This window comes from Cnephaeus nilssonii, assembly GCF_951640355.1.
Source record: "Cnephaeus nilssonii genome assembly, chromosome: 16".
In the NCBI taxonomy this organism is placed as follows: domain Eukaryota; kingdom Metazoa; phylum Chordata; class Mammalia; order Chiroptera; family Vespertilionidae; genus Cnephaeus; species Cnephaeus nilssonii.
In genome coordinates this window covers 58005640-58032428 of record NC_137087.1, presented here as the reverse complement: position 1 = coordinate 58032428, position 26789 = coordinate 58005640, and the positions used below count along the sequence as shown (strand labels likewise).

Sequence of the window (26789 nt, the reverse complement as noted above, 5' to 3'; positions counted from 1 at the left end):
TGGCAGGGGACTCAGCAGCAGTGACCCCTCTGGACAAAGGATGCCCCACATCAGGAACCCAGGCTTTGCTGGCCAGGCCTTGTGGCCACCAAGGTCAGGCCGACCTCGGAAATCAGCTCCGGGAACAGTTCCCTGCCGGCCACCCCACCGAGGCCACCAACAGGCGGAGTGGACACGGATGGTGTGGACACGGTCGGATCACTGGGCCGTTATGAGCCATTCCATTCCTAAAATATGGCATCAGTTGCAAAGCGATGATGCCTGTGGCAAGAAATATTTATCGTGTGTAGGACCATAATAAATATTGCTTTTATATCCTAAATAAAACAGAAAAATCCTGAATGCTTTGCGGGCCCCTTTTATGTCTTCACATTACGGCCCCGGTCCAGTGGTTTAGCCAAAATTTAGTGGCGGTGAACATGAGCTACAGTGACACGCTCCCCGACGCCGGGCAGCCATCACCGCGCGCCACCGCTGTCCTGGAGGGACCCCGCGCTGACCGAAACCGTCGGACGTGCAAGGAACAGCTCCTGGAAGCCGGGAGATGGCCGCTTCATGCAGCACGCTGATTCTGCACTGGGAGGCCGACTGGATCAGGATTCCTCCTTTCACATCCCTGCGGGCAGGGCGCTGTGGGAAGACAAGGTGAGTGTGCAAACGCGTGTGGCCCCAGAGAGCATCTCGCCTGGGCCAGTCTGAGCCACACATCCGGGCTTTGTGTTAACTGCGCGTGTTGCCGAGGTGAGGAAGGTGGGAGGATGGTAAAAAGCATTCCTTCCTCCGCACGCTTTGCCAGAAGGTGACTCATGGACGCCCCCATCCGAGACCTCACAGGCAGAGTTAGGGGCCCACAGTGGACACACCCATCGCGGGTGGACACGGCGCTGAGCCAGCAGCGCCGCCCACGGAAGCCCGCGCCAGCCCATGCTGCAGGTGCAGAAGGGGTTCTGTCCTCTCCTGTGAGCTGCGCCTGTTCCTCTTCACGGCCCTGACTCCTGTCTCTGAGAGCTGCAGGTCGTCCCCCGAAGGACCGTCCCCACGGGGCCGAGACGGGGCCCAGGAAGACGACTTGATGACAAGGAGCTCAGAGAACAGACATGACCAGCAGCAGCGAGGGGCTCGTGGGAATGGAGGCATTCGGACGCTCCCGGGAGGGACTGTGAGCAGGGCGTGGTGACAGAAGGCGTAGAGAGGGGACTATTTGGAGCCACACTTGAGCACCAGGTACCACCTCGGGCTGTTTGCATGCACGTGTGCACACACACCACACACACGTGTGCACAACACACACATACGGCTGCCGGCTCACCATTTTGCTCTGCCCCCATTCAGTTCTGGGAACTCCATGCTCGGGCACTGGTCACACCGAGGGGATGTTTTTCTTGATAATCCAACATATTCCCCCCCACCCCCGGAAACAAAAACATTTAGAATGTCTGCTCACTGCCACCAGCCAGCTCACCTCACTTTGCTCCCCTGGACACCCCGTCCTGCTGCCGTGGCAGGAGATGGGGTCGGACTCCTGTTACGGGACAGAGGACAGAACATGGAAGAAAAAGTCTGGTTGGCCAGGGCCTGTCCCCCGCGAGCCCCGTCCTGTAGATTACTACGTCACAGGGGTCACGGCAGCTCCCCTGCACCCCTCCTCTGAGGCCTGGGTGGCCAGCAGCTGAGGACACAGGGGGCTTTCCCGGCCCGTAGAGGGGGTTCCAGCATAGCAGCAGCCGTGACATCCCTGCCACTTGCTGAGAGCAGAGGCGCCTTCTCCGGCGAGGTCTGAACCTCTGTCTTTTCTCTAATATATTCATTTCAGAGAGGAGGGAGAGAGAGAAACATCAATGAAGAGAGAGAATCACAGATCAGATGCCTCCTGCACGCCCCTACTGGGGATCGAGCCTCAACTGGGCATGTGGCCCTGACCAGGAATCGAACCCCGACCTCCCGGTTCATGGGTCAATGCTCAACCACTGAGCCACACCTGCCGGGCGGGGAGGCACTTTCTGTAGAGGCTTCTCCGAGCCCCGGGGGTCATGGCTGCTTCTTAGGTCAACTACTCCCGTCTGCCACCGTGTCTGTCCTTCCTGGCCTTAACACGAATCCGTCACCGTTAGTCTTCTTTCCACGGAACGGCCCTGCTCAGATCACAAGGTGGTTTCTAGTTCCCGTTAGACCCTGGCTGTTCGAGTGGGACTGGCTTCCCCGGGGGCAGCCTCCTATAAACCAGGAGGTCAAGGTTCAATCCCCAGTGATGCCCGAGAAGGCACCCCACTGGGCCCCGGCCTTCCCCTCAGCCATGGCCCAGAACCGCACAGAGAGTGACCTGGGAACAGTGCTGGCATGAAGACCAGGGCACAGCCCAATGGAGGGAACCCACGGTGCCCAGGTGTGTCCTAATCTGTGTGGTTGTGGGGACTGACGGAGAGGCATGCGGGGAGGTGGTGCGACTGTGGGCCAGGGACAGAGGCCGCGTCTCTGAATAGACACTCCCTGCCCCTGGGAGTGAATAGGTGGGTGCCCCATCACTTAAAGGACACGATTCATTATCCGGGGTTTTATCCCGCGTCCTTGTACGTCGAGAAGGAGGAGTTTTGTTTGAGTAGGATATAGAGAGCCCACATGTGCCATCACAAATGTTTTTGTGAATGTTTCAAAACAGAGTACCTTCAGTCATCACACAATTTTGCTGCTTAAGGTTGTGTCGGAAGACTCAGCCACAAAAAAACACACTGGTTTAAAATATTTATTAATTTAAAAATTTTAAATTTTTTTTCTATACAAAGATGATGAGAAAAGTCCCATGCACACTCTGGGCATACAATAAAAATAACTCAAACGTTATTGGATGGTTTTGTACAAAATAATTCTTTTTCGGTGGGACCTCCGACAGGCAGTGCAGCCCCCTCTCCGGGCCGGATGTCCCGGGAGTATGAGGTGATTACCCTACGACACCTGGGGGTGTCCCCCACCCCCGTCCCTGTGCCCTGGTGTTCACAGATGTCACTATGACGAATGATAAAGTACCTATTGCTACTACGCAGGAAACTAGACCGAGACGTGAGGACACTTGAGTGAGGCGGGCCCCGGCTCCGGGAACTCCTGGGGGCCCGCAGGAACTCACGGAGGTTTGCAGGGAAGTTGCAGAGAGTCGGCTCAACTCGGGATGGTTTCAGATGGCCCCCACTTCTGCCGAGTTACCAACCTGCAGTGGGTTTAGCCTCTGTATATATTACAAGTCATTTGCATAATTGAAACAACCAAGGGATCCACATGGCATGGCAATTAGAAATGCATCAATCTCTGCACCTTGTACAAAAAGCTTCAATATGAAACAGTAATCCTCTGAGAACTGAGCCGGCCCAGGAGGCCCCCCCGCTGTGCAGCCTGGGCCTCCCCCACCGCCCCACCCCTTCCCGCAAAGCTCAGTCTTATTGCATTTTCCACACACTCATCTCATTTTCCGCAGCCTGAGTCTGTTTTCCTTGTCCCGTTTCTTAAGCATAAGGATGAATTGGTTGAAAAAGTGCTCTTGGTCCTTCCTTTTTTGAACAAGTCGAAATCTCTGGTCCCGGCCATACTTTTCGGCAAACTCCTTAAATGTGGTCCTGGAAAGCAAGAGGGTAGTGGTAAGCCCTTCCCTGAGCCGAATCCTGGTGTTCTGGAACCATGCCTGAGAGGGAGGGTGCCCCTTTCTCCAGGGCCAGCTGCAGGGCCAAGGGAGCGGGGAGTTAGGGGGGATCAACAGGCTAGAGGGAGTAGCTCTGGGCCTCCAACAGCTGACCCACCTGCTCCCCACACTGGGCTACTCCCACTGGGGTTGGCAGGGTCCTGACCTACTTTCACTTGCAGACCGACCCCCCCATCGGCACATCCAATGGCCTCCAGAAATGAGCCTGGCCTCCCTGCCTCTCCGACCTCCTCGCTCTGAGCCCGCTACTGCCCACCTGCCCCCATCATTGTTTCTTCTTCCGTCCCTTGCTCTTACCAATCACCAACCTGCCACGGGTCTTGGCATCTGCTGTTCCCTTGCCTGGCACACCCTTCCCTTATTTCTTCACCCTACCAAACCTGAGGCCCTGAACCTAACTGTCCCCTATACCTGGGCTCCTGAGCATTAAAGAGAAAAAAATCAACATGATATAGAAAAATGTTAGTTATATGCAAACAAGTGGTTAGAATAAGATGGAACATGGAGACATTGTAGAAAATAGGTACTAGGCAAAGTACCAAAAATTAGGTACAGCGGTATAGCGGCAGATTCGGAAATTACCGAAAAATCAGTACAGCCGTCTGGTAGGGAAGCCCACTCATCATTAGGCATCAGGCCGACCATGTTTTCCTCGAGAAAACGCTCCCTATCTGGAGGGCCAGAGACCTGTGCGTGGCTCTGGCATGACCTTCATCAAGGTTACGACCTCCATAAGCCTCCAGGGTGCAGTTTTACCCGACCCTCCCTCACGGGGAGGAAACGCCATATTGGCTTTGTTCTCCATTGGACATCCTGAAGGGCTGGCCCTCTGGCCGGGTGTAGTGAGCACCCAGATATTGATGGACTGAACCCGTAACTGCCAGGCCAGGGAGTCCCTGTGAGGTCACTGGAGAGGGGTCATGGGACCTTCGCCAGCACGGGGTCCTCAGGGCTTTCGCTCCTCCCGGGCCTGGACCTGAAGCTCAGGAGCAGTGACAGCTACGGAGCAGCCGAGGCCCCGGGGCCGCGTGCAGGCGTTCAGACCTGCCTCCCTCGGAGCCTGGAGGGGCGCTGGCCTGAGCGGGTAGGGCTCCTGGGATGCGGGGGAAAGCTCCGCCTTGGTCCAGGGGCACCTCTAGCCGCCCCCCCCCCCCGCCCCACATTCCTGGCGTATTTCTCTCCATACCTGGGTGACACCTTCGACTCCTCTAGAAGTTTTCTGAATTCTTCTTTGGCTAGCAGCAATTTGCTTTTCTTTTCCTTGTATTCCTCTTTTATCCTCGTCTTGACAAACTGTTCAAATATCTGCAAGCACACACAAGAGAAAAAGCATGAGGGGGCTGCGTCTCAGACATGCAACCGTGTGTTTCAGACACGACACGGGACAGCAGGACGGAGGCGAGCCTTTCTCCTCACGGGCTGCAGCTACAAGCCACGGCCCTTGAAGGGGTCACTGCCCAGGACGCCACCTGGGTTCCCCCTGGGAGGCAGCATGCGGCCCCTGCGGGCAGCGTCCCTCCGACACCCAATCGCCGGGGAGTGACGGGCTGTGAAGAGCCGGCAGTGTGGACGCCCAGCCCTGAGGCCACCGCGAGTCTCCTCTTGGGTCTCGGGGAGCAGCCTGCAGCCCGTCCCGCCAACTCTCACATCACAGCCAGAAACACGCCGAGGACGCGCTCTGCTCTAGTCCATTCTCATGGCCACGCAATTGTCTTTGAGTCAGTGCGGCACCTGGCTCCGCCCACTCTGGCCTCCAGGGAGACCCACCGGTGAGGGTGGGCTCAGGGACACCCTCTCCCGGGGGCGTCACGGAGCCTCCAGGTCACTGGTGCGGGTCGTCAATGCGGAAAGGACCAGGAGGAGACCTGACCCGGACACCGGCTGCCCGAGTTTGACAAGCGGTGTGTTTGGAAGCCCCGCCCCGCCCTGGAAGGCAAATCCCCTCAGGAGCGGGGACGGTCTCTCTGGGGCGCTGGGGTGGTCCGCCCTTCGGTAGGTTCAGGTGGATCCTGGTTCTAACATCAGGAAAAGGGTCGTTCCAGACGCTAAAGCCGCAGCGGGCAGAGCAGGGCTGTTGGTTGCCCATGCCCTCGAAGCCTCAAGAACGTGAAAAAGAGCATCAGCTGAAGGTGTGTGCAAAGACAGATAAAAAGATGCATGAAAATCCCACATGAGACCCGATGAGGCCAATAGCGGGCAATTCTGTGCCATTCCAATCAGTGGCCCTGGCGGAGGGCGGACTTCAACGTGGGGGACCGGGACGGGGCGGAGGGGACCGGGACAGGGCTGAGGGGACAGGATGGGCTGACGAACGCTGCGGCTTGTCTCTGGTTCCGGATTCCATCCTCACAAGCCTCTGGGATTAGACACACGGAATGCTGGGCGCCCCCTGAAGACTCAGCAGCAGAGACTCCACGCAGGGGACTTAAAGGGAGAACGCGCGCATATGGACCACGTCGGGATGTGACCGGCTTATTCCCCCTTGGCGGCAGGTGGTGGTGTAATCTCTCCGGTTGCCTGGTATTTTAGCTCATCCAGAAGGTGAACGCGGGATATTATCCAATCAGGAGCGTGCGGCCCCATTCTTCCTGGGAATCCTCCTCTATTGATTTTAAATCTGGAGAGAGAGCCTGGCCCTCTCTCTGCCCAGAGCCGTTTATCCACCTGATCAGGTGCTCCTCTTCCCTCTCCCTTTGCTCTGCCACTTTATTTACGCAGCTGCCACTTAATGTCGCAGGTTTTGTCCCTCCTTAGCAACTGGACCAGTTTTATTCAGAGTGGGGTATGGCTTTTCCACAGAGACCCTGCTGGCTCTCGTCCCAGGATGGCATGTTTTAATGTAACCAGATGAAACACCACGCGTTACCATAGAAACGGGTCTGTTTGCAGGCCCTTGACCCCCTGCTCCCTGTCTAGGCTCACCCGCTTCCCCTCCACCACCCCAAGAGCCTTGGGGTTCGCCACGACCACGCCGCTGACGGGAGGCCCCTCACAGACTCTGAGTTGGATGCTTCCATTCGTAAACAGGACTGTGTGTTTTGAGTGGGGCCAACTGTCGTCCCCCCATCAGGTCAGCCTCAGTTCCACGCCTCCTAGACTCTGCCGCCTCTCCCCTGAGGTGGGGTGATTTCTCCTGAATGCTGGCGTCTACCATCTGAGGACTCCCATGCCCAGTGCATCGGCCACCGGCTCCTTCCCTTCCTCCTCGGGCCTGGGGACCAAGCGCCAGTCGGTCAGGCCTCCCTGAGTAACGTGCTCCAGGCAAGCTACCCGCGATCCAGCCCTGTCCTTTGTGGGGACGTCCGTCCTTTACGTAGGGACACTGTTCCCTGGGGCCTCTCCCGTCTCCCCGTTCGTACAACAGACCTTACATCTCCCTAACGCGGTCATCCAGGGCGAGCTCGGTAAGCAGGTGACAGGTTACCCTTCCTCCACACCCCGCCACGCGCCGCCGGCCACAAACTCCCGGGATGGAGCACCCGTCCACACCTCCCCCGGGCAACGGCATCTGTCCGCCAGCTGTGCTCCCAGGTGGGTCATTCCGATGCCGCGGCCCCCGGCCTTGCCACCCGGTACCTGTTTCCGTTCCTCAGAGTTCAGCAGGAGGTAGCGGGGATCAAACACGACCTTATGTAGTTCTTTCTCCCACGTAGAAAACGCTGACACCTGCAGGGGAGAGGCAACAGAGTCGCTGTTAGCACCTGTGCCGAGCCTGCAGCCCGCTGACAAGGTCACGGGCCAAGGACAGCGTTCAGGCCGCCGGGGCGGGATGCGGTGCTGCCTGAAAGTGTTAGACGCGTCAAACTTCTAAGAAGTCAATGCTGAGGGCGTTAGGAAGTCTCACGTCTACTCTCCTGACCCTATTTCTTCCCGGGACGTCTTTCAGGGCCACGCGTCTCTGACCCGAAGCCCCGTACATCCTTGGAGCTGTGACACGCTGGACTGTCACAGCTTGAAGGGAGAAAGGGCATCATAAGACTTCAGTGCACGCAGCCCAGGGAGAGGCCACGCCCTGCAAATGGTCTGAGTTGAGTGTAATTTTAGTTGATTTTTCACTTTTTTTTTCTTTATTGCTTTTTAGAGAAAGAGGAAGACAGAGGGATAGAAAGATAGAAACATCGACGAGAGAGAAACATCACTGATCGGCTGTCTCCTGCACGCCCCCTACTGGAGATCGAGCCTGCAACCTGGGCATGTGCCTCGACTGGGAACCGAACCAGTGACCTCTTGGTTCCTGGGTTGATGCTCAACTGCTGAGCCACACCGGCCGGGCTTAGTTGATTTTTAACCCACACTTACCCCTTTTTGAGGTGGGTTCTATTTTTTTCAATTAACTATTTTATTTGGCAATGGTTTAAGGTTTACAGAGAAGTCACAAGCATATTGCAAAGTCAGCATGTACCCTACACCCAGTTTTCCATATTGTCAACTTCTTCACATTCTCTCGATTCTTCTACACGACTGCTCACAAAAGTCCACACTGCACTCAGAGGTCTTTAATGTCCACCTCATTCTCCCTTCCTGCCCCAGGCTCCTACCTAGGAACCACGTGACACTTAGTCTGTCTCCTGTGGGCCCTGCCAGGGACTCGGTGTCACAGAACTCACTCCACCAGTTTGCTGACCCTCTTCGGAGTTGTAGATGCGTAATAAAATACATTTTTAAAAAATTACCAGTATATCATCCTTGCCTTTGACAAAATCTACAATCTGTGAATATCTGAGATGAGCCACATCGACAGCGACTGTAATTTACGGCGATAAAACAGGCGTCGTCACACCTCCGGGCAGCCAAGCTAACATCCTGCAGGGCCTGAGCAGTTGAGAGGGTGGCCAGGGCGTGGGGCCCAGGATGGAGGTGGGAGCCAGAGAGCACGACATAGGGACTCTCAATGACTCGTTACAATCAGTCCCATGATCGCCTCTGATAAATGCCCAGTCCCCCAGGTCTGTGTCCCCACAGGTTGGACGGCAAGTCCCCCCCCCCCCCCATGGAGCTGGCTGAGTGCTTCTTGGGGCCGTTCTCATCCCCGAGGGGCCCCGGGGTCGTGGGATGCGGCCTCCCCCACTGTGGGCTGTGCTGGCCGGCGTGCCCTCGCCCCTGCAGCCGCCATCCTCTCCTGCTGGCGACGGTCCTCTGACGTCACTGTGTCGGAGTGGCTGTCTGTTCCCTGCCGTTTCTCCAGCGGAGGCACCAGAGCTGGCGTCTACAGCACGGGCACAGGAGGAGTGGCAGGGCCCACTTCCCACCTGACAGATGCCACCGCCAGAACGTGGCCACATCGGGCAGGGCCAGAGGTCACCGTGGTGGCTGGCTGGCACGGCGTCCCTGTGTGGCACCATCTGCACCTGCAGATGCCACGGCTGGAGGGAGGGCAGGCGGAGGGAGGCTGCAGCTCAAGGTCGAAGCTGGTACCGTCTGCAGCCCCTGGGACCGGCCCTTCCTTCCACAGCTGTTTCAACGCCGCTTCCTGGAAACAGCCTCGTTTGGGAGCCCCGGCGTGTGGTGTCAGAACAAACAGCTTCGTCGTCTGCCTCCTGACCAGCCGAGCACTGAGCTGTCCGCACAGGGGACAGAGGTCTAGGCCCTCACCAAAACCCCCCGGGGGTGAGCAGGCCATGGGGGTGGGGTGCACAGTCTTGAGCACAAAGGAGCCAAGTCACGGATGAAACGGCTCCGCCTCAGTCCCAGCATCACCAGAGCCCGTCCGAGCACTGAGCAAAGGGCCGCCGTGGCCACTGGGGAGAGTCCGTTCTGGAGGAAAATGGATTCCATTTAAGTAAAGTGTCTGAGAGGTCAGCTCTGGCTAAAGGTGAGATCGTGTAAGTCCCTTAGCTCCCGATGCCGGCGACGGTCCCCTCAGACCTGGGCAGGCAGGGGCGCCTGCGGGAGGCAGACGCTGCTTTTACCTTCAAAGCCAAAGGCTATTTTGAGCCTTTGTCAATCCTTGGATCCCAGAAGAGGCCAGGGACTTAAAGACAGGAGGACAGGCAGGAAGATGGCCAAGGACGACTCGCCAAAGTTCTGAATCGCAGGATCGATTGTCTGCCTCCAGGGGAGGGGGGCAGAGGGAGGGGGGTCAGCGCCGTCTGGCTCACTCGGTTAGAGCTGAGAGGCAGGGGCTCCCCTCTGAGCAGCTGGGAACCCCATCCTGGCTCCGTGTGCATCCGTGCGACTGTCTGTCTGCACCGCCCTCCTCGTCCTCGTCGCCTCCTGCCTGACTGTATCGGGGCCCAGCCAGAGCTGCTGCTGCCTCAGCGCCGGACCATGGCACCGGGTGCCCAGCGCTCCGTAAAGGGCCAATCTCCATCTCAAACAAAAATCCAGTTACTTCGGAAGCGAATGTTTTTTGGCAAATGTTATGATCCAACACGCTGTGCTGATGGGTGACCCATGGACCACGGGTTCTCTCCCTGCCTGCCAACTCTGGTCGCCCCCGGTCTCGGGGGGATGGACCACAGGCCTCGGGCGGGAGGAGCAGGGCCTCTCTCACCTGGTGGAGGGAGGTGGGGAAGCAGGTGCCGGGTCCTGAGGGGCACCAAGGCCCCTGGGGACAGGCGGGCGTGACAGCCGCTTAGCCACACAGGAGACCCAGCGGCCCCTGAAGAAGGTGCTTAAACGTCCCTGTGGCCTGAGCACCCCACAGCCGCCCCCCCCCGCCCCGAGCCCCAATGCTGCCAATTCCGTTCTTGAGGAGCTGCCTGGCCATCCTCGGCCCTCCCATTAAGCCCCCCTCCCGTCTGCAAGCTCAGGCTGATCACAAACACTGTGCTTTGTAATTAGCACTCACACCATTACCCTCTTTACCCAATTTCCTGGAACGCTCGCCCGTGTCTTCTGGCTCTGGCGCGGGCGCTCCTGGCAATTACAGGCAGCGGGAGATGGACACCATCCAGGAGGAAGCAGACAGGCTGGCGGGTGAGGCTGTGCCCTTGGCGTGTCCTTGACAGTGAGACAGTGTCATTCTTTGAATTTCTGGGAAGCAGCCTGGGTGCAGCCAGCGCACCTGGGAGGTGATCGCGGCTCACGGAGACTGGCACTGGAAGGAGAAAGCCACGGGTGGTCCAGGAGCCCTGGCAGGTCCTGGAGAACCTGCCGGAACCTGCCTGAGATTGGTCTCCAGGGAAGACCAATCAACAGGGAAGTGGGGGTTTGCACCCCGGTCCCCACCCCTGTTGGGTTGAGCATGGCCCCCCGAGATGCTTAATCCTGAATTTAGAGGTGGGAGTGGTCGGCCTGTGGAAAGTTCCATGAGTCCAGGTGCGCCCGGTGAGCCAGGTTCCTGCAGGTGAAGCAGAGGGAAGCCAGGGGCCTGGGACACCCCGACTGCCACCCCTCATCTCCCGGTGCTCATAGTATTTTACTAATTCAGGGTTGTTGTTGTTGTTGTTTTCTATTTTCATGGATAAATAAAATTTTACACTCTTATTCCACCATATACATGGCTGATTTCATTGACTTTGAGGCTATTCTCACACTCGGGGTCGTAACCCATCCTAGGAGCCCGGACCGTCTTCGCGAGCAGAGCCTAATGCTAACGGAGAGGTGACTGTCTGAAGAGCTGCATCCCAAGGGCCAGGCGGCCCATCCGGGAAGGAAGAACCACAGCAGAGAAGCTGGGAGAAAGCCTCATTCCGAGGAAAAGAACAAGGAGATTCCCAAAACGATCAACAGTAAACGCCAAGCTCCTCGCTGCCCGGCGCTGGCGGAGCAAGCTGGCCGCAGGGTCCCAGGACCTCAAGCATCGCTGCCGGGAGGGCCTGTGTGAGCGGGGATGCTGGGCAAGGGCTCAAGGCTGCAGGGAACACGCCCTCACAGCCACCAAGATCGGCGGGGGGTGGGGGGTGGGGAGGGTACCACCGGAGCGTCATTCAAAACAGCCAAATGGGAGATGCACTAAATAAAGGAAACGCAGGATTTCTGAACCGACAATTTATGCCTCATCGAAAAGTGTTTTCCAAAATAGTATATTAGTATTTTTAAATGACTAAAAGGAGGAAACAGTATACAAGTTTATAAACTAGGTAAAATATTAATGTTTAATACATATATTTAAGATATTAATGTTCAGCCACATTTAACTATGGCATAGTTCACTATTCATTATGCTGTGAGATCAAATGTTCATTCTTGATACTTTTAAAAACTCTGTTAATAAAGAAAGGCTGGGAGAAAATGTACCCAGTGAATGTACTGACGGTCTCCTAGGGTGGCATTTCAGGGGGATTTTTCTTATTTATACTCTTAATATCGTGCACATTTTCTATAATAAGCATGCATTCCTTTATAGCATAACTTTATTAGCGGTATTATGATGTGTCTTGTGAGATTCTGAAGCGTTGCCATAGGAACCCGAGGCAGATAAGCTTCCCAAAGAGCAGAGAGGCCCCCTGTGGGGCAGACGTCACGGCGCCCACATCGCTCCTCTCCCTCACGCCCCGGGCCACCTCCCTGCCACCGGTCACCTGCACCTGAGGGCGAGCGAGCCCTCACAGCATGCGTGCTGGCCCAAGTGCCACGACAGCCCCGAACCGCGACGCAGTTTACCCGTCACTCACAGGCAGGCCCTCCTGCTGCTGGGGAGAAGGCGCCAGCTGCCCCGTCAGCCCCAGGCCCCCCATATCGAGCCTCTGCTTCATTTGTACCAACTTCACCCCGACAACCTCAGGTCGGTGGCTGTCTTAGTGCCGGTGGAGACTGGGTGACGTCCTCATTCTAACACACTCGGAGCCAAACCCTGGGAGCTGGCCTGTGTTGGTGGCCTCAGGCTCACCGAGCCTCCCAGAGGCTGCCCACTTGCCGGGAAGCGGGCCCAGGGTCACCCACAGAGGGGCCCCGCGGGGACCCCACGTGCCTGCAGCCCCGAGTCCCAGAATGAAGAGTGGGGGCTCCCGAGAGGCCGTTCCTTTCCTGGCTCCTGGGAAAGCCATACTTCCTTCTAAGGGACGCCTTGCAGAAGGAAGAAGGTCCCCATAAACCGCTCTGAATGCATTCACCTACGTAGGCGGGATGAGATGAGTAACGTGTGGTTCAATTACACCGGCCCCTTTAAGACGCTGAGGTTTACAAGAAGGCTGGAGTGTGGTTCGTGTAGGGAAACAAAATAAAGACAAAAGCTTCCATGGAGCCATCAATTACGTGCTACCAAACCACAAAGCGAAGGCCCCGCCCCCACCTCAAACCGTGCCCCTTGTAAACTGGAAACCCACAGGACCTCGCCTCGTTGCTCCTTAAGCACATGCCTTTGTGGACAAAGGCAATGAAACACCGTATTAATCACGCAGCTCATGAAAAAGTGACCTTTCTGTGCCTCATTGTTAAGCAACTAGAAATATGACAGGCTCAGCTACAGCATCCTCATGGGCACGAGTCACTTAGGAAGTCTGCTGGCATGTTTTATAAAGTCAAAGTCGTAAACAGCGGCCTTGCTCTATGCCATCAGCAGTCATTCAGTCGGTCTTTGCTGCCCGTGAGGGCTTCCTCTGAACCGCCCAGGAGGCCTGAGGTCTGGGCTCAGGCTCCACCGCAGCCTCTCTCCCCGGAACTCAACCCCCGGGCTGGGGCTCTCCTTCGCCATGGCCGATGCTCCAGGGTGAGGATCTAAGGCCGGAAGGAGCCTCCCACCTCCGTGAGGCAGGGATGCTCTGGAAATCCCATTAGGAAAACCGCTCTACCAAGGCCACTGGGATCCAGTCCCATGTAAACGCAGCCGGCCAGCGTCCCCGGGAAGGGAAGGGGGTCCCTCGGGCAGCCCTGAGCTCACGCAGGTCAGTGTGAATCGGGGCTGGGGGGTTTCCAAAGCAAAGAGATGAAAATGTAGATCTGAGGAAGATGAAGCCTCAAGAAATGTCGGGAGGCCCCGACGCTCCAGGAGCTGTGGCTCGCTCAGTAACTGGGCAACCTGAAGGGGGGCAGAGCATCAGACGGCAGCCAGGGCAGAGGCAGCGGGCAGGGCCAGGAAAGGGAGCCCGTGCCAAGAGGGGAAGGAGGGGCGAGCAGGGCGGCCACCATAGCTGGTGGCCCGCGGTGACATTGGGTACTAGTCTCCAGGACCATGAGGCCAGTCTGATGGCCCCAGACGAGCAACGCCATTGGATGGCAGGGAGGCGTCTCCGTGTCCATGGGCCTTGCACGGCTGACATCCTCCGGGACGTCCAGAGAAGATGGCTGAGCGGGAAGGGGCAGGACGCCAGGCGCACCCCGAGCCCCGCCCTTGCCCTGGTTCTTTTCTTCCTGGTCGGAGGGACTACAGCCCTTTCTAAAATGAATGTGTAGCTGAATAGATACATCTAGTTTTAAAATCATGTCCTTAAAAAACAAAGAGCGACCTCCACCCACCAGGACCTCCTCCCACGTGTTCCCGGCATTCCCTGCTTTGGGCTTCAGTGGAACTGGGTGGCGTGCTCATTTAGGGAAACCCCTTGCACTGTGGCTTTCAGTTCCCACATCCGCGTTCCTTCCCAGTCCCCTGTGGCCCGGGGAGTGAATGGTCGGTAGAGGAAGCGAGGGGTACATTAAAAGTCCTGGTGCAAAGGAGGGTGGGTCTCCGGGGAGAGAGGCTGCGAGAACCCCCTTCTGATTCTTGAGAGCGGGGACCTTCTGTTCCCTGGTGCCCGCGCTCCAGCCCGGCTCTGCGGGGCCCTGCTCAGACCGCTGTTCTGGGGGAACTCTCTTCCCAATGGCCCCGCACCCCAGTTCCCACTGCCCCTGCCCCGGGGAGCTGATTGTGGGGAACTTGTTTTGGAATCCCCAAGGTCACCGACAGCGCTCACTGCAATGACCCTCACCCACAGGGTCCCGTGGCTGCCTCCTCGTTCAGTCTCTTAGAAAGAAGTCCAACTGGGCTCACCTGGTGTTTCATCGCGTTTTCTACCCACAGGCCAAAGCAGGACATCAAAGGCCCTGGGAGGGGAATCGATTATAACGTGTTTTCCCCCATTAAGTTCACATGGGATGAGTAGCCAACCGCAATGAAGAAATCTTGGAAACGAAAAACAGTCCAACGAACCCATAGCCGTGGAGACCCTACCTGGGTCAGGAAGCCCGGGGTGTCCCTCTGGGAGGGGTGGACCCCGAAAGCTGGCCGGGCGCCAGCAGGACTCTTAACACAGACAGGAGCTTCCTGGAAGTGATCTCCGTGCCTGGGGGACGCGACTCGGTTCCTCGCTCCGAGAGCCGCCCCTGCGCCAGTGCTTACCCCTCTCTCCAGCAGCATGTCTCGGAAGTGGGTCACCCGCTCCTCCAGCGGCAGGAGGATCTGGGGCGGCAGCGTCCTGGCGCCCTTGTCCTCTCTCTCCGCCTCCTCTGGGCCAGGGCTCACGTGGCCGTCGGTCCTTTGGGGCACAAGACACAGAGTTAAACGCACCCCATCGCGGCCTCCGAAGCCCTCGGAGGAACTCTTTGTCAACAAAGACGTATTCTCGGAAACTCGTTTTAAATCCTGGTGCAGTCACCCCCGCGGAGGTGGAGGCGTCTGCTCTTGCCATGCAAACTGCTTGGTTGCATTTTGGGCGGAAAGCTGAGACCGAAACCCTAGTGGATGGGCAGCCGGAGAGGAGCTGGTGGAGGGCACCGGAGGCCGAGCAACCGCGGGCCCGCGGGGAAGAAGCCGAGTGTCACCGCCTCACACATCATCGGGGTTCACACCTGGCTCCGTTTTTCAGGGAGAGGCCTTGGGTCTGTACAAACGCATGGAGGACGGTTATGGGGAAACCGTTCTGTCACCCCTCAGGGTATGGCCCGTGTTGTCCTGAGTTCTAACCCAAAACGGAAGCTTCAGTGACAACAGGGAGACCGGGACCCTAGGGTTTGGGGTAAAGTCCTTCACAGTCACATCCGAGCTTTTTTTTTTTTTAGAGAGAGTAGAATGGAGGGGGAAAGACAGAGAGAGACACATCGATTGGTTGGCTCCCACATTTGCCCTACCAGGGCCAGGGATTGAGCCTGCAACCGAGGTACATGCTCTTGACTAGAATCGACCCTGGGACCCTTCATTCCATGGGCCGACACTCTATCCATTGAGTCAAACCGGCCAGGCATGTCCGGACTTTCTGACGTACGTCTAGCACAGGGCTCGCCCCCGGGTGACTTGCTCCTGGGACGCTGGGCAGTGTCCAGAGACATCTGTGGTGGTCACACTGGGGAGGTGCTACCAGCTCTTAGGAGTGGAGGTCAGGGGTGCTGCTAACCCTGCGATGCACAGGACAGCCCTCCTCGGGGACGGTGCGCCTACCTGGGGACGTGCAGGACGCCGGGAAGTCTGCACGACTGCATTTGGGGAGGATGAGATGGGGCTGTTCAAGGTCATATGGTCACTTAGTGGCCAGGACCAGGCGCGTCCCCACCTTCCGACACCCTCCAAGTTCGTGGCCTTCCTACCCATCTGTCCAGGGTATTGTGAGCATCCATAAGACCAAGGGCGGGGGGGGGGGGGGGCTGCTAAGCATATTCTATGTCTCACAAGGGTTTTCACGCCCGAGGGTTGCGATAGGGAAGAATCCTACTAATGCAAAATGTGCAAAGAAAAGAAATGATTGCTCAGCCCATTAGGAAATCTTATTTATACACCAACTATTTCGGGAGAACGTACAAGCTTTGCTTCACAGGCGATTGTGTGGAATTTTGAAAAAAGAAAATTACCAGTGGATTTGCAATTGTATATTCCAAAGAGTATAATTAGGATTTCTTCGTAATCGATTTTCATTGGTTAAAAATAGAAGAGTGGAAACAAGACTGGTACTGTTGTAACTTGAAACGAGATGAATAAGGGCGCCAGGAGCTCGGCGCCGATCTCACGCTCAAGCTCACTCAACGAAATATGTGGTGCAGAAGCTCGGGGGCCTTGCAGCCCCAGCTCTCGGTTCAGTTAGAATGGGTCAAAGGCAAATGCGAACTTGCTAAACACATTTGAATATTCTCGTGGCTGAATGACTTTGGTGCCGTCCACTAAACGTAAATTCAGACACTTTTCATAAAGCTAGCTCCGGCCATACTGGTCCCCAGGGAGAGCGGCGGTGTCCTCCAGGCCACACTCCATCCGGGCCGAGTGGGGTGGGAACGGTCTCTCCTGGGGAAAGGGCTTCACTGAGCCACCATTCCCCGAGGGTGACAGGAAGCCACATGGGGTCAGCTCACTCAGGCGCCACCTCAAGCTTCTGCCACCTCCTTTGACAAATGAAAACCCCGAGATGGAGGGGGAATTGCTTTGCCTCAAATCCCAAAGCAAGCGAGACAGAGCTTGAATGCCCACCCAGAGCTGTCAGACCCCAAACCCACCCCTCCCACAGCGCAGGGCACCGCCCAGCCCCTGGACACCCCCGTCCACTCCTCCAGGCTCCAGCGGCCAGGCCCACCGAGACTCCTGCCCCAGGGGTCCTCGCTGAGATGAGCCTCAGACCTCCCGCCTTCTGTTTAGTGTGGAATCCCCGCTTTGCTAGGTCAACAGGGCCCCACAGCCCTTTTCTTTCTCCGCCACCTGATTCTCCACCGACGGAAGAGCCGGAGGGGAGGACGGGACACCTACCGGTTCCTCTTGGTTTTCACGCTCGGGTCTTCCCGGCCGTCTTCGGAACCCGACCCGTCGCTGTGGTCGGCTGGAAGAAAGGCGGGTGAGGACGGAGGAGCGTCAGCACTCTGCTCGGCAAACCCCCAGGCGGCTTCCCTGCAGCCTCATCGGCAAACTGGGCAGGTTCCCCTCCATGAGGACCTCCGACCCTGCCGCCAGCATTCTCTGGGAGCGCGTCCCTTCACGGCCGCCAAAGAGAAACCCCACTCCCTTCGTGCGGACAAGTCGTGCCAGCCGGCCAGCGCGGCAGCAGGCCCTCCGAGGGCCAGAGGACGGAGATGGGGTGGGTGTCCACCCCCTCGCCCCTGCCCTTCCATTCCACGTCTGCCTGGCGTCCCTGTGCGTGAACCCCCAAACCTGACCCCTCCACTTGTCTACCGCGATGGGTACTCAGATTCCTCCCGCAGGCTGCCTGCCCTTCAGCATCTACGTCAAAAAGCCAAACTGATTTTGAAGACAGCTCCCCTCCCCCCACCCCGAGAAGGTCGGCTCCGTAAACGTCTGATGAGCTTTGGGAATGGAAAAGGGAAACGGTGCCTGGATGTTTCATATTTGCCTCCAGAAGGAAGAGAGGGAAAATGAACATTAGGACTTCCGTCCTGGCCGGCGGAGCGGTTTCCCGGCATCGCCACGGCCTGGCGCCCTGCTTCTCATTCTCTGCGTGTGTTTCCCCGGGAAGCCACCCTCTCTCCATCGTGTCCCCGTGTGGGCACGGGTGCAGGGGCCGCCTTGCAGAGACTGGCCAGGGTGGGCGCTGACACAGAACTATGGGGGCAAGTGGCCTGATTCACTCAGTGTGCGAAGAGGAGGCTTAGGCCAGGCCGCCGGAGGGGTCGGAGGTGGGACAGGGTCCATGGGAAGGTCAGGGTGCCTCCCAAAGAGCGGGGTGGGGGAGTTCTGGGTGGGGGGGGGGTCCACATTTCCACTGGCCCTGGTTGGTCTCGGATCGTGCTGAGTGTGGCCCCTGGTGCCCTGCGGCTGGAGATCGTGTACACTGTCCTGGGCACCCGCAGCTTGGGAAAGCACCCTTTCATGCCACAGCCGTGTTCACCCGGGGGGACATGTCTGGACGTTTGTCTCGAATGTAAAAGACTAAGACGTTTACAGAGAAAGGAAAGCCAGTGACGGTGGGATCCATCGGCGCGCAGCCCGAGGCTGCGGTCCCTGGCTGCCCCTGCTGCAGGCTCAGGGCCCGGCGCTCCCCGAGCTCGTGTGAATCACAGCCTCAAAGCACCCCCTTGTTGTGGGGTCAGACCCGCAGGGTGCAAGTCCTGGCCCCCCACTTCATAGCAGAGTAGCCTTGGTCAAGTGGTTACCCTCCTCTCTTTCATTCCCTCTCCTGTAAAATGGGGGTAACGACAGAATAAGGCCCCCAAAGACGTGCACGCCCTAACCCTCGGAGCCTGGGGATGGGTTAGTTATGAGGCCGAGGGGGATGAAGGTTGCCAAACAGCGGCCCTTGGCAACCCTGCATCCTCCAGGCGGGCCCCCCGGCATCGCGAGGACCCTAAGAGGGGAAGGGGGACTCCAAGGAGTGGGCCAGAGCGCTGCGAGCGAAGGGGCCACCCTGCAGCCACCGGAGCTGGGAGAGGCAGAGCGAGTTCCTCTGGGAGCCGCCAGGAAGAACACGGCTCCGCCCCGGCCCGGAGGCTTCTGCTGGGCTCCGACCTCCAGGGCTGTCAGATAACAGTTCTGCGTGGTTTTAAGCTGTTGAGTTTGGGATCCTTTGTTCCAGCAGCCACAGAGGCTCACACAGAGGCACCCACCTCGAGGAGCTGAGCCATCCATGTACCCCACTGTCCCTCCCGAGTTCCCTCCACCTCGGCAGGTCTCACCCAGGGTCTCCTGTCCTCCGCAGCCACTGGGAGGCACCAGCAGGGACAGAGAGGCGGGAGAGGGCAGTGCTCATCGCCCGTCTCACCTCCCCTCCTCCTGCCCACTCGGAGGATGAGCCCCGGCACTGTCACTGTCCCCAGGACGCCCCCAGGCTGCACCAACCCCTCCAGAGAAGGGCCTGGATTCCCCATTGGCACAGCGCAGGCCAAACAGCGAGGCCACGGGGCAGCGGTGTGGGGCCGGAGCGGGAGGGTTCTGCCATCACCTGGAGGAGTGGCTGTGGGTGCAGGTAAGCACAGGGGCAGCCTCCCCACAGGTCTGAAGAAAGCTGACCTGGGAAAACAGGAGCGAGTACAGTGGTCCCCGACTTCCGATGGTTCCGTTTAGGATTTTTCGACTTGACTGTGAGCGAAAGTGACACGCGTTCAGTGGAAACCACACTTCAAATTCTGAATTTTGATCTCTCCTGGGCTAGTGACATGCGGCGGGGTGGGCGACTCTCGGATGCTGGGTGGTGGGGAAGGCCGGGCTTCCCGTCAGCTGCACGGGGACAAGGGTGACCCTCTGACGCTCAGCGTGGCCAGTGTTTTCTCGGTGTTGTGTTTTGAGTTATCACATCCTGTCATGTCTACAAAACACCCACCTGTGTCCCCTGCTTCTGGGGAGAAAGAGAGGAAGGCAATGGCTCGAGATGGAACGTGAGATAAGCGTCCTCCTGTGGGCTAATGGGATGTTCTGAGCACCGTGAAGGGGGGCGAGGCTGAGCGATGGCCTTTGGCCGGTTAAAGGCATTAAATGCATCTGTGGCTTATGATCTTTGGGACTTACGGTGGGTTTATGTGGATGGAACCCCAGCATAGGTCGAGGAGCATCGGCACCCTCTACACTGAAGAGCTCGTAATAGCCTGAGCACCCCGCAACGTGTAAGGGATGCATGTGAGGGCTGGCACTTTCCATTTCACTTTCGCTCCCAAGCATTTATTCTCAGCTAACAGCACGGCTGCTAGAGCCATAAAAAATCTGGATGCTCTGCAAGATAATTAGAAAATAATTCAGGCCTTCGCCTTAATCTTTCAGCCCTGCTAGCCGAGAGAAAAAAGGGCCCTTTGCTGACCTGCTGAATGATGGGTGGCTCAGTTCTGCGGGCAGCTCTGTCTGCTGCACCCCGAGCTGCCACACACTCTCAGCTCCCACTTCAGTGCCTGCTGTTCCCAGTAAACACCAAGGCGTGCACACACGCGCACGCACACACGTATGTGCACACACATGCACACGTGTGCATACACACACATGTGCGCACACATACACACGTGCATGCACACACAGGGATACACATGCGTGCACACACACCTCTAAACCTAATGGCAGCTAAATGTGGCAGTTGTTTTATAGAATTCATTTATTTTGCTTCCTCTTGAAAAATAGTGGCTATCAACTGGAATGCTTGATTGTTCCATCTCAGACCAGAAACAGGCATTACTACATTAAAATCTATAATAGTTAACAAAGTCTCCACCAATCACAATCCCTCCTGGAGCTGGTTCTTATCGTCATTAGGGTCAAATGGTTTCATGAGTCCTGATGGATGACCAGCCAGGAAAAATGCCACGGCTGACGGCTGAAGGTCACCAACTCTGCTGGGTAATCCCTGCTTATCCGCCCGAGCACCTCCCGTCCTAATTCCGCCGCCAGCAAAACAATGTGGGTGGATCTCCGGAAATTAGAAGCTGTGCATTCAAATGTCAGTTTCTACCCGGCAACAGGAAGTTGAGAATTGAGGTCACTGGCATAGCTTTAGGATTCAGGTTTTAAAAATTACTGGTTTAAGAACATCTCTTCTAAAAGAGAAAGCAAGGGTAAAACTTTCGTAACGACCTGTAACTGTATTATCACATATCTATCTAGGTAGAGTAGTTCGGGCCACTGAAATAAGTGGATGGAAGACAAAAACACCTTAATATATTGAAGCTGGATTCACTGGTTGTTCCTGGCTGTGTTTGTGGGATCTGAGGCTCCATTCTCCCCCTTTTTTAGTATTCAAGGAGACGAGTGGTCTAGAGTGAAATGGAGTACTGACCCAGGACCCGATAATTCAGGTCCCTGTCATGAAGTTCGCGAAAAAAGGAGGCTCCATGTGGGGACATCTCCACAAAGAACCAGAAATCTCAGCCAGGGCCTGCCTGGCGGTTACGGAATCAATCAAAACACCACGAACAACCACTCACAAGGAGCCAGCTGGGCTTTAAACCGCAGCCGGCCAACAATTTCCTCTCTTGGCGTCTGCCCCTGGACCACCTGAGTCCTTCCCTGTGGGCAGGGCACTCCTAGCCACTTCTGGTTCGGTGCTCCCCGATTAGAATCATTTTTGCTCAAATAAACTGTGGAAATGCGTAACGTGCCTCAGTTTATCGTTCACCACTGTCCCTCCCCCTCCTGCGGTCCTCCTGAGCGTTGAACTGGCCGGTGCCTCGGTGGGGCGTCTGCGGACGTGCTTCCGTTTCAGTTGGCCCTGGCCTGGTTTGTTCCAAATGAGAGAAACAGGAGAGCGACTATGCGTGGACTGCTAATGAGCTAGCTGCCTTCTCGTGGCGACCGACGCTGGGGAAAATAAATAAATAAGTAAAAGCAGCACCCAATTATCTACAAGAATGCAGGCTAACCAAGGAGCCAGGAGCCTGCCTGCGTGATCCGCCTTCCACCAAGCAAATAAAACCATTGCCACGTCGCACCGAAGGTTTCTCATGGGCTGCGTGGTCTCCCGACATTCCCCGGCGTGCGGAGTTCTCCATCCCAGGGGGTGGACCTCAAGACGTGGCTTTCTATCAGGGTCTCTTGCTCCAGCCCTCATTCAGCATGTTAAATATCCCTCTGAAAAATGGGTGCCATGCCCTGGCTGGTTTGGCTCGGTGGATAGAGCGGCAGCCTGCGGATTTAGGGGTCCCGGGTTTGATTCCAGTCAAGGGCATGTGCCCGGGTTGCAGGCTGAATCCCCAGTGGGGGGCGTGTAGGAGGCAGCCAATCAATGATTCTCGCTCATCATTGATCTTTCTATCTCTCTCCCTCTCATCATTGATCTTTCTACCCCTCTCCCTTTCTTTCTGAAATCAATAAAAATGAACATTTTAAAAATGGATGCCTGCTTATCAAAGGAGAAAACAATCCCAGACCCAATTTCTATTGCACCTGCAATCAGCTGAGGGGGAGCAGAGCTCATCACCCCAACGTGTGCCTCTTTAGGATATGGAACACTTTAATTTGGTTATTTTTAAGAAACAGAAGATGCAGAAAGAACTTTTGACCTTCCCCCTAATATTTAGATCGAGGCTCTGTCCAGGAAGGCAGCTACATCATCTTAACCACTGGTACTAAGAACTAAGTGTCACAGACAGAGGAACCCGGCCAGGCCCTGTGGTGACTGAGGGCCCAGCAAACACTCAGTTACCAAACACTGTCTTTTCCACGCCCACGTGAGCGCCCTCCTGTCCTTAGAATTCCCAACCACAACCCCACCCCCACTTCCTCTCCAGCTACGAATGGCGTATAAACCTCCTCGGCCTGACTTGTCCTTGGGCCCCACATTCTTATGGGACCCCATACGTACATCCATAAGAAATTTGGGACATTCTCTCCTATTCATCTGGCTCATGCTAATTTGATTGTTAGCCCAGCCAGAACTTAGAAAGGTGGGAGGAAAATTATTTTCTCCTCCCCCACAGGACTAAGACTTTATAGATTCGGTTCAATAGGCACCCAGAACACGCCTCTCTTTCCGCATCCGTGGGCTCCAGCTCTCTGGAGAATGTTCTTATTATATTAACAGAAACAAACATATTAAACTTGTCATCTCTCCATCCTGAAAGATGACCGCTGGCTTCCCAGGAGCAGTGGCTTCTACTCAGCGCTGTGAAAATGTCAACCCCCTCTTCTGAAGTCCAGTCAAAGGCCTCTGGGTTTTACTAAAAGAGTGAGCCACTGTCATCTGTTAGCCCTCGATCAGCAGAGACAAAAATGTCATTGCCAACCCAACAAAACACCCACAAAATAAAACAAAACCCCTCTTTCAAGGGGTCAAGCGTCTGTTTGTCAGGTCAGCCCAGAGCTGACCTCAAGTGCCCCCACAATGTGGCCCACGAACTGAGGGAGGGGCTCACCCAACACAGAGCTAATAAAAAACGTGGGCAGTCTAATCAGAAGGATCCAGACTGAAGATGCGGAATGTTCTCCCCTGGCTCTGGGACAGCTGGCCCCCTGCCCCGCACCCGTCCCCTCGCCAAGCACATGGCTCCGCCGGGTTCCAGGAGCCCTCCAAAGAAGCAATGGTGGTTTCGTGCCACCGGGGGAGGAAATACGCTATTTGTGTACACCTGGCCTCTCCAGTGGGGTCCACAAGCCACTGAGACAATTAAATGCTGCCTAACGCCGAGGCGGGAAGGACATGAGGAGCGGCCGAGGGAGGCAAGGCCTTCTCTGGGTTAAAAACTAACACGGAGAGAAAGCCAGAGCTGACCCTCGGGAGCATCGATGTTTCTGCAGAAAGTGCCATAAGAACGCAATTACTACATTCTGAAGCACTCAGCACGCTTCCTTAAAAGTCAGTGTCCCCCACAACCAGGAACAGCACACCTCCCCGCCCGCTCCCTGGGAAGGCTCGGTCCGGACACGCACGGGGGCCTGCGCGCAGCCCGCGCTCACCGGCCGAGGCCTCCAGCTTGCGCTTGTGCGGCGGGTCCTCGAGGATCCTGTTGAGGTCCCCGCGGTGCTCCAGGTCCTCGGGCTTCTCCCACACGGACAGCTGCATCGTGGGGTTGAAGAAGAAAACCCGGTCATCGCCCGTCCAGACCACGCACCTGTTCCAATGGAAAAGCCCACCTGAGTGACAGACATTCACGTAGGACGCGGTGGGTCTGTGGGTCCCACCCGAAGTCCTCCCAGGGGTCTGGTTTCCAAAGAAAAGGGACCACCTCACCTCCGGCCAGAGCACGTCCAGGGAACGCGGCTGTCCCACGCGCCTCCGCTGAGGCCACTAGCCTGACCTCCAGGGTCCTCCCTGCCGCCTGCCCTCTCCCTGAAGAACTGGGGGTGCTAAGACACCAGGAAGCATGGCTTCCAGAAAGCTCCCCCCACCCCCAACCGTGAGGCCCCGACATTCCGTACCAGGTGGACATGTGCATTTTCCCCGATCTCCTGGGGGATCTTCCCCGTTGGTGCCAGACAACTTAGGAAAAGTCCATTTTACTAAGAAAGAGGCTCGAGCCCTGGCTCGTATGTTCAGTGGTCAGCGCATCGGCCCACGCACCGAGGGATCTCAGGTTCACTTTCCGGTCAAGGACACGTACCTGGGTTGTGGGTTTGCTCCTGCCCCCTAGTCAGGGTGCATATGGAAGGCAACCAGCCGATGTGTCTCTCGCATGGATGTTTCTCTTCCCCTTTCTCCCTCCCTCCACTCTCTCTGAAAAGCAATGGGAAAAAATGTCCTCTGATGGGGATTAACAAAAAGATAATAAAAAGTTTTTTAAAATGGAAGAAGCTTTACAGTTGGGGATTTATTTGGCCCCATTCTCTCTCGATTGTCTCTTGCACATTTGCTGCACCGGGCATGCACCACCTCTAAGCCCAGAGACGCTGGGTCCAGAGACGCTCCCTGGACATCCTGGCCGGGGGGATTCCAAAGGCGGGGGTTCCCTACCTTTCGCCACCGAGCTTCCAAGCAAGGGAACAGCGCAGTGAGTCGGGGCCTTACTAGGGGACTGTTCCCCGAGGGAGCGGAGTGACAATTAACTCAGTACGTTTATATCCAGGCACAGAGAGCCCGGCTCCGGGCCAGCGGGACGCGGTGCCACTGAGCCAGATGGCTGGTGGCGGGCAACGACAGCAGCAGCTTCCCCTGGAGACACAGGCCATCGACTCGTCACAGTTGGTTCCCACTAGACCGAGCCCGCTGTACTACGCGAAGTTAATTTCATGTATCGTTTTATGCACGTTTTAAATAATACACACAAGGTCCCCTCCCTTAATCACAGCGCAGTTCCTGGATGGCGGCCATGCTCCCTCTTCTCTGTCCCCACGCCCCAGAGGCTCTGGGCCCTGCACCAGGTTTAAGTCAGCACAGAGCACCCACACGTAGCAGCCCTGACACGTAAAATCCGGATTTCGTCATCAAACACGGAGTTGCTGCTTCGTGGGGAACAGGGTTTGCACGGTCACCTTCAGGTAGCAAAGCCCAGCAGGCGCAGGCTCCACAGGGTGGGGGACATGTCAGCTTCTCTCCCAGCTCCGACCTCAGCCCCGGAGGGAGAGAGGAACATGCCTCGTCCCTCCCCACCCACACGAGGACACGCTGGGTCCCTCTCACCCTCCGTGTTTCAGCCCTGTGTGGCCTGTCCCAGGACAAGTGTCCTGTGAAGGACAGAGCCTGGTGTTCACAGGGTCACATCCCAGGGCGGAGGTCTCAGAGCTGAGAGGCAGTGTCCGTATGTCCTTTGCTGTCTTTTCTCCTCTCCTCATTCTATCCTCCCCGCCCTCTTGTCTCGGAGAGAGGCTGACCTGGCAGCCTGGTTGAGCAGTGCTGGCTGGTCCCCAGGCAGGTGGGTGAGGGGCCATGGGGTCTGCAGACAAAGATTCAGGGAGGAGAGAGTAGAACCTCTGCCCACCTTCCTTCCTGTGATGTCCTGGTTTATAATGAAACTAGAGGCGCCGTGCATGAAATTTGTGCACGGGTAGGGTCCCTAGCAGCTGCCGGCTGCCAGCCAGGGGGCCTCCCTTCTCCCGGCTGCCTGCTAGGCCGCCGCCACCATCCCCCAGTCGAACTCCCGGTTCTAGGGGACAATTTGCATGTTAGGCTTTTATTATATTACTAGTAGCCCGTTTGCACAAAGATTCGTGCAATAGACCTTCATTCACCTGGCTGCCTGCACCAGTTTTCTGCCGGCACCGGGGACCCAGGCCTTGGCTGTGGCCACCGCCTTCTGCCTTCTTTCAGGGTCGGGGCTTGGCCCTGGGTGGTGGCCTTGGGCTCGGCCGCACCCAACATCTCTGCTACCGATTGCAGGAGCCGACCCCCAGTGGTTTCCTGCGATCCGTGCAGGCTGCCCGCTGGTGCCCAAGGCCGGGAAAGCCTCCGCCTGAGGCTTTCCCGGCCTTGGGCTCCGCCACACCCCAACGTCCCTGCAACGGTTTCCTGGTGGGCGTGGTTGGTGGGCGTGGCTTGGTTGGTGGGCTTGGCTTGGACGTAGCGAAGGTGCGGTCAATTTGCATATTTGTCTATTATAAGGTAAGATAGGATGGATGTACTTGACCTTTGTCCTGTTTCTGGCATAGAGCTCCCCAGACCCTCAGAATTTCCTCAGGAAGAGAGTGGGCGTGGCCAAGGTAAAATGGTGTGTGGTTATTCTCACCACAGGCAGCTTGGGACGTGCCTGAGGATCAGCTGGATGGCGACCAGAAAACCACCGTGGTCCGAGAGGGTTGGAACCACAGACCTCTGGGGAGGGGAGAGGATAGAGATTGGGGCCCATCACCCCTGCCAGTGATGTCACCCATCACACCCATGTAATGAACCTGCCATGAAAGCCCAAAGGACAGGGTTCGGGGAGCTTGTGGGTGGGGAGCACACGGATTTGGGGGAGTGGCGCTCTTGGAGAGCCCGCAAGCTCCGTGCCCCTTCCCAGACCTCGCCCTGCACATCTCTCCATCGCTGGTCCTGAG

General features: G+C 57.0%; 1 protein-coding gene across 1 annotated transcript in view; it reads right to left on the bottom strand.

Annotated features, from left to right (window-relative positions):
• Positions 1-3445: 3445 nt before the first annotated feature.
• The window catches only part of TCERG1L (transcription elongation regulator 1 like), a gene marked incomplete at its 3' end in the record, with an annotated part of 96353 nt that continues 73009 nt past the window's right edge, over positions 3446-26789 (bottom strand). Inside the window, exons 7-12 of the mRNA XM_079794206.1 lie at positions 23778-23932; positions 17208-17277; positions 14883-15018; positions 7262-7351; positions 4872-4990; positions 3446-3602 (exon numbers count right to left, since the gene is read on the bottom strand). Coding sequence (XP_079650332.1) covers positions 3446-3602; positions 4872-4990; positions 7262-7351; positions 14883-15018; positions 17208-17277; positions 23778-23932 — 727 coding nt within the window. The remainder of the gene's footprint in view (positions 3603-4871; positions 4991-7261; positions 7352-14882; positions 15019-17207; positions 17278-23777; positions 23933-26789) is intronic.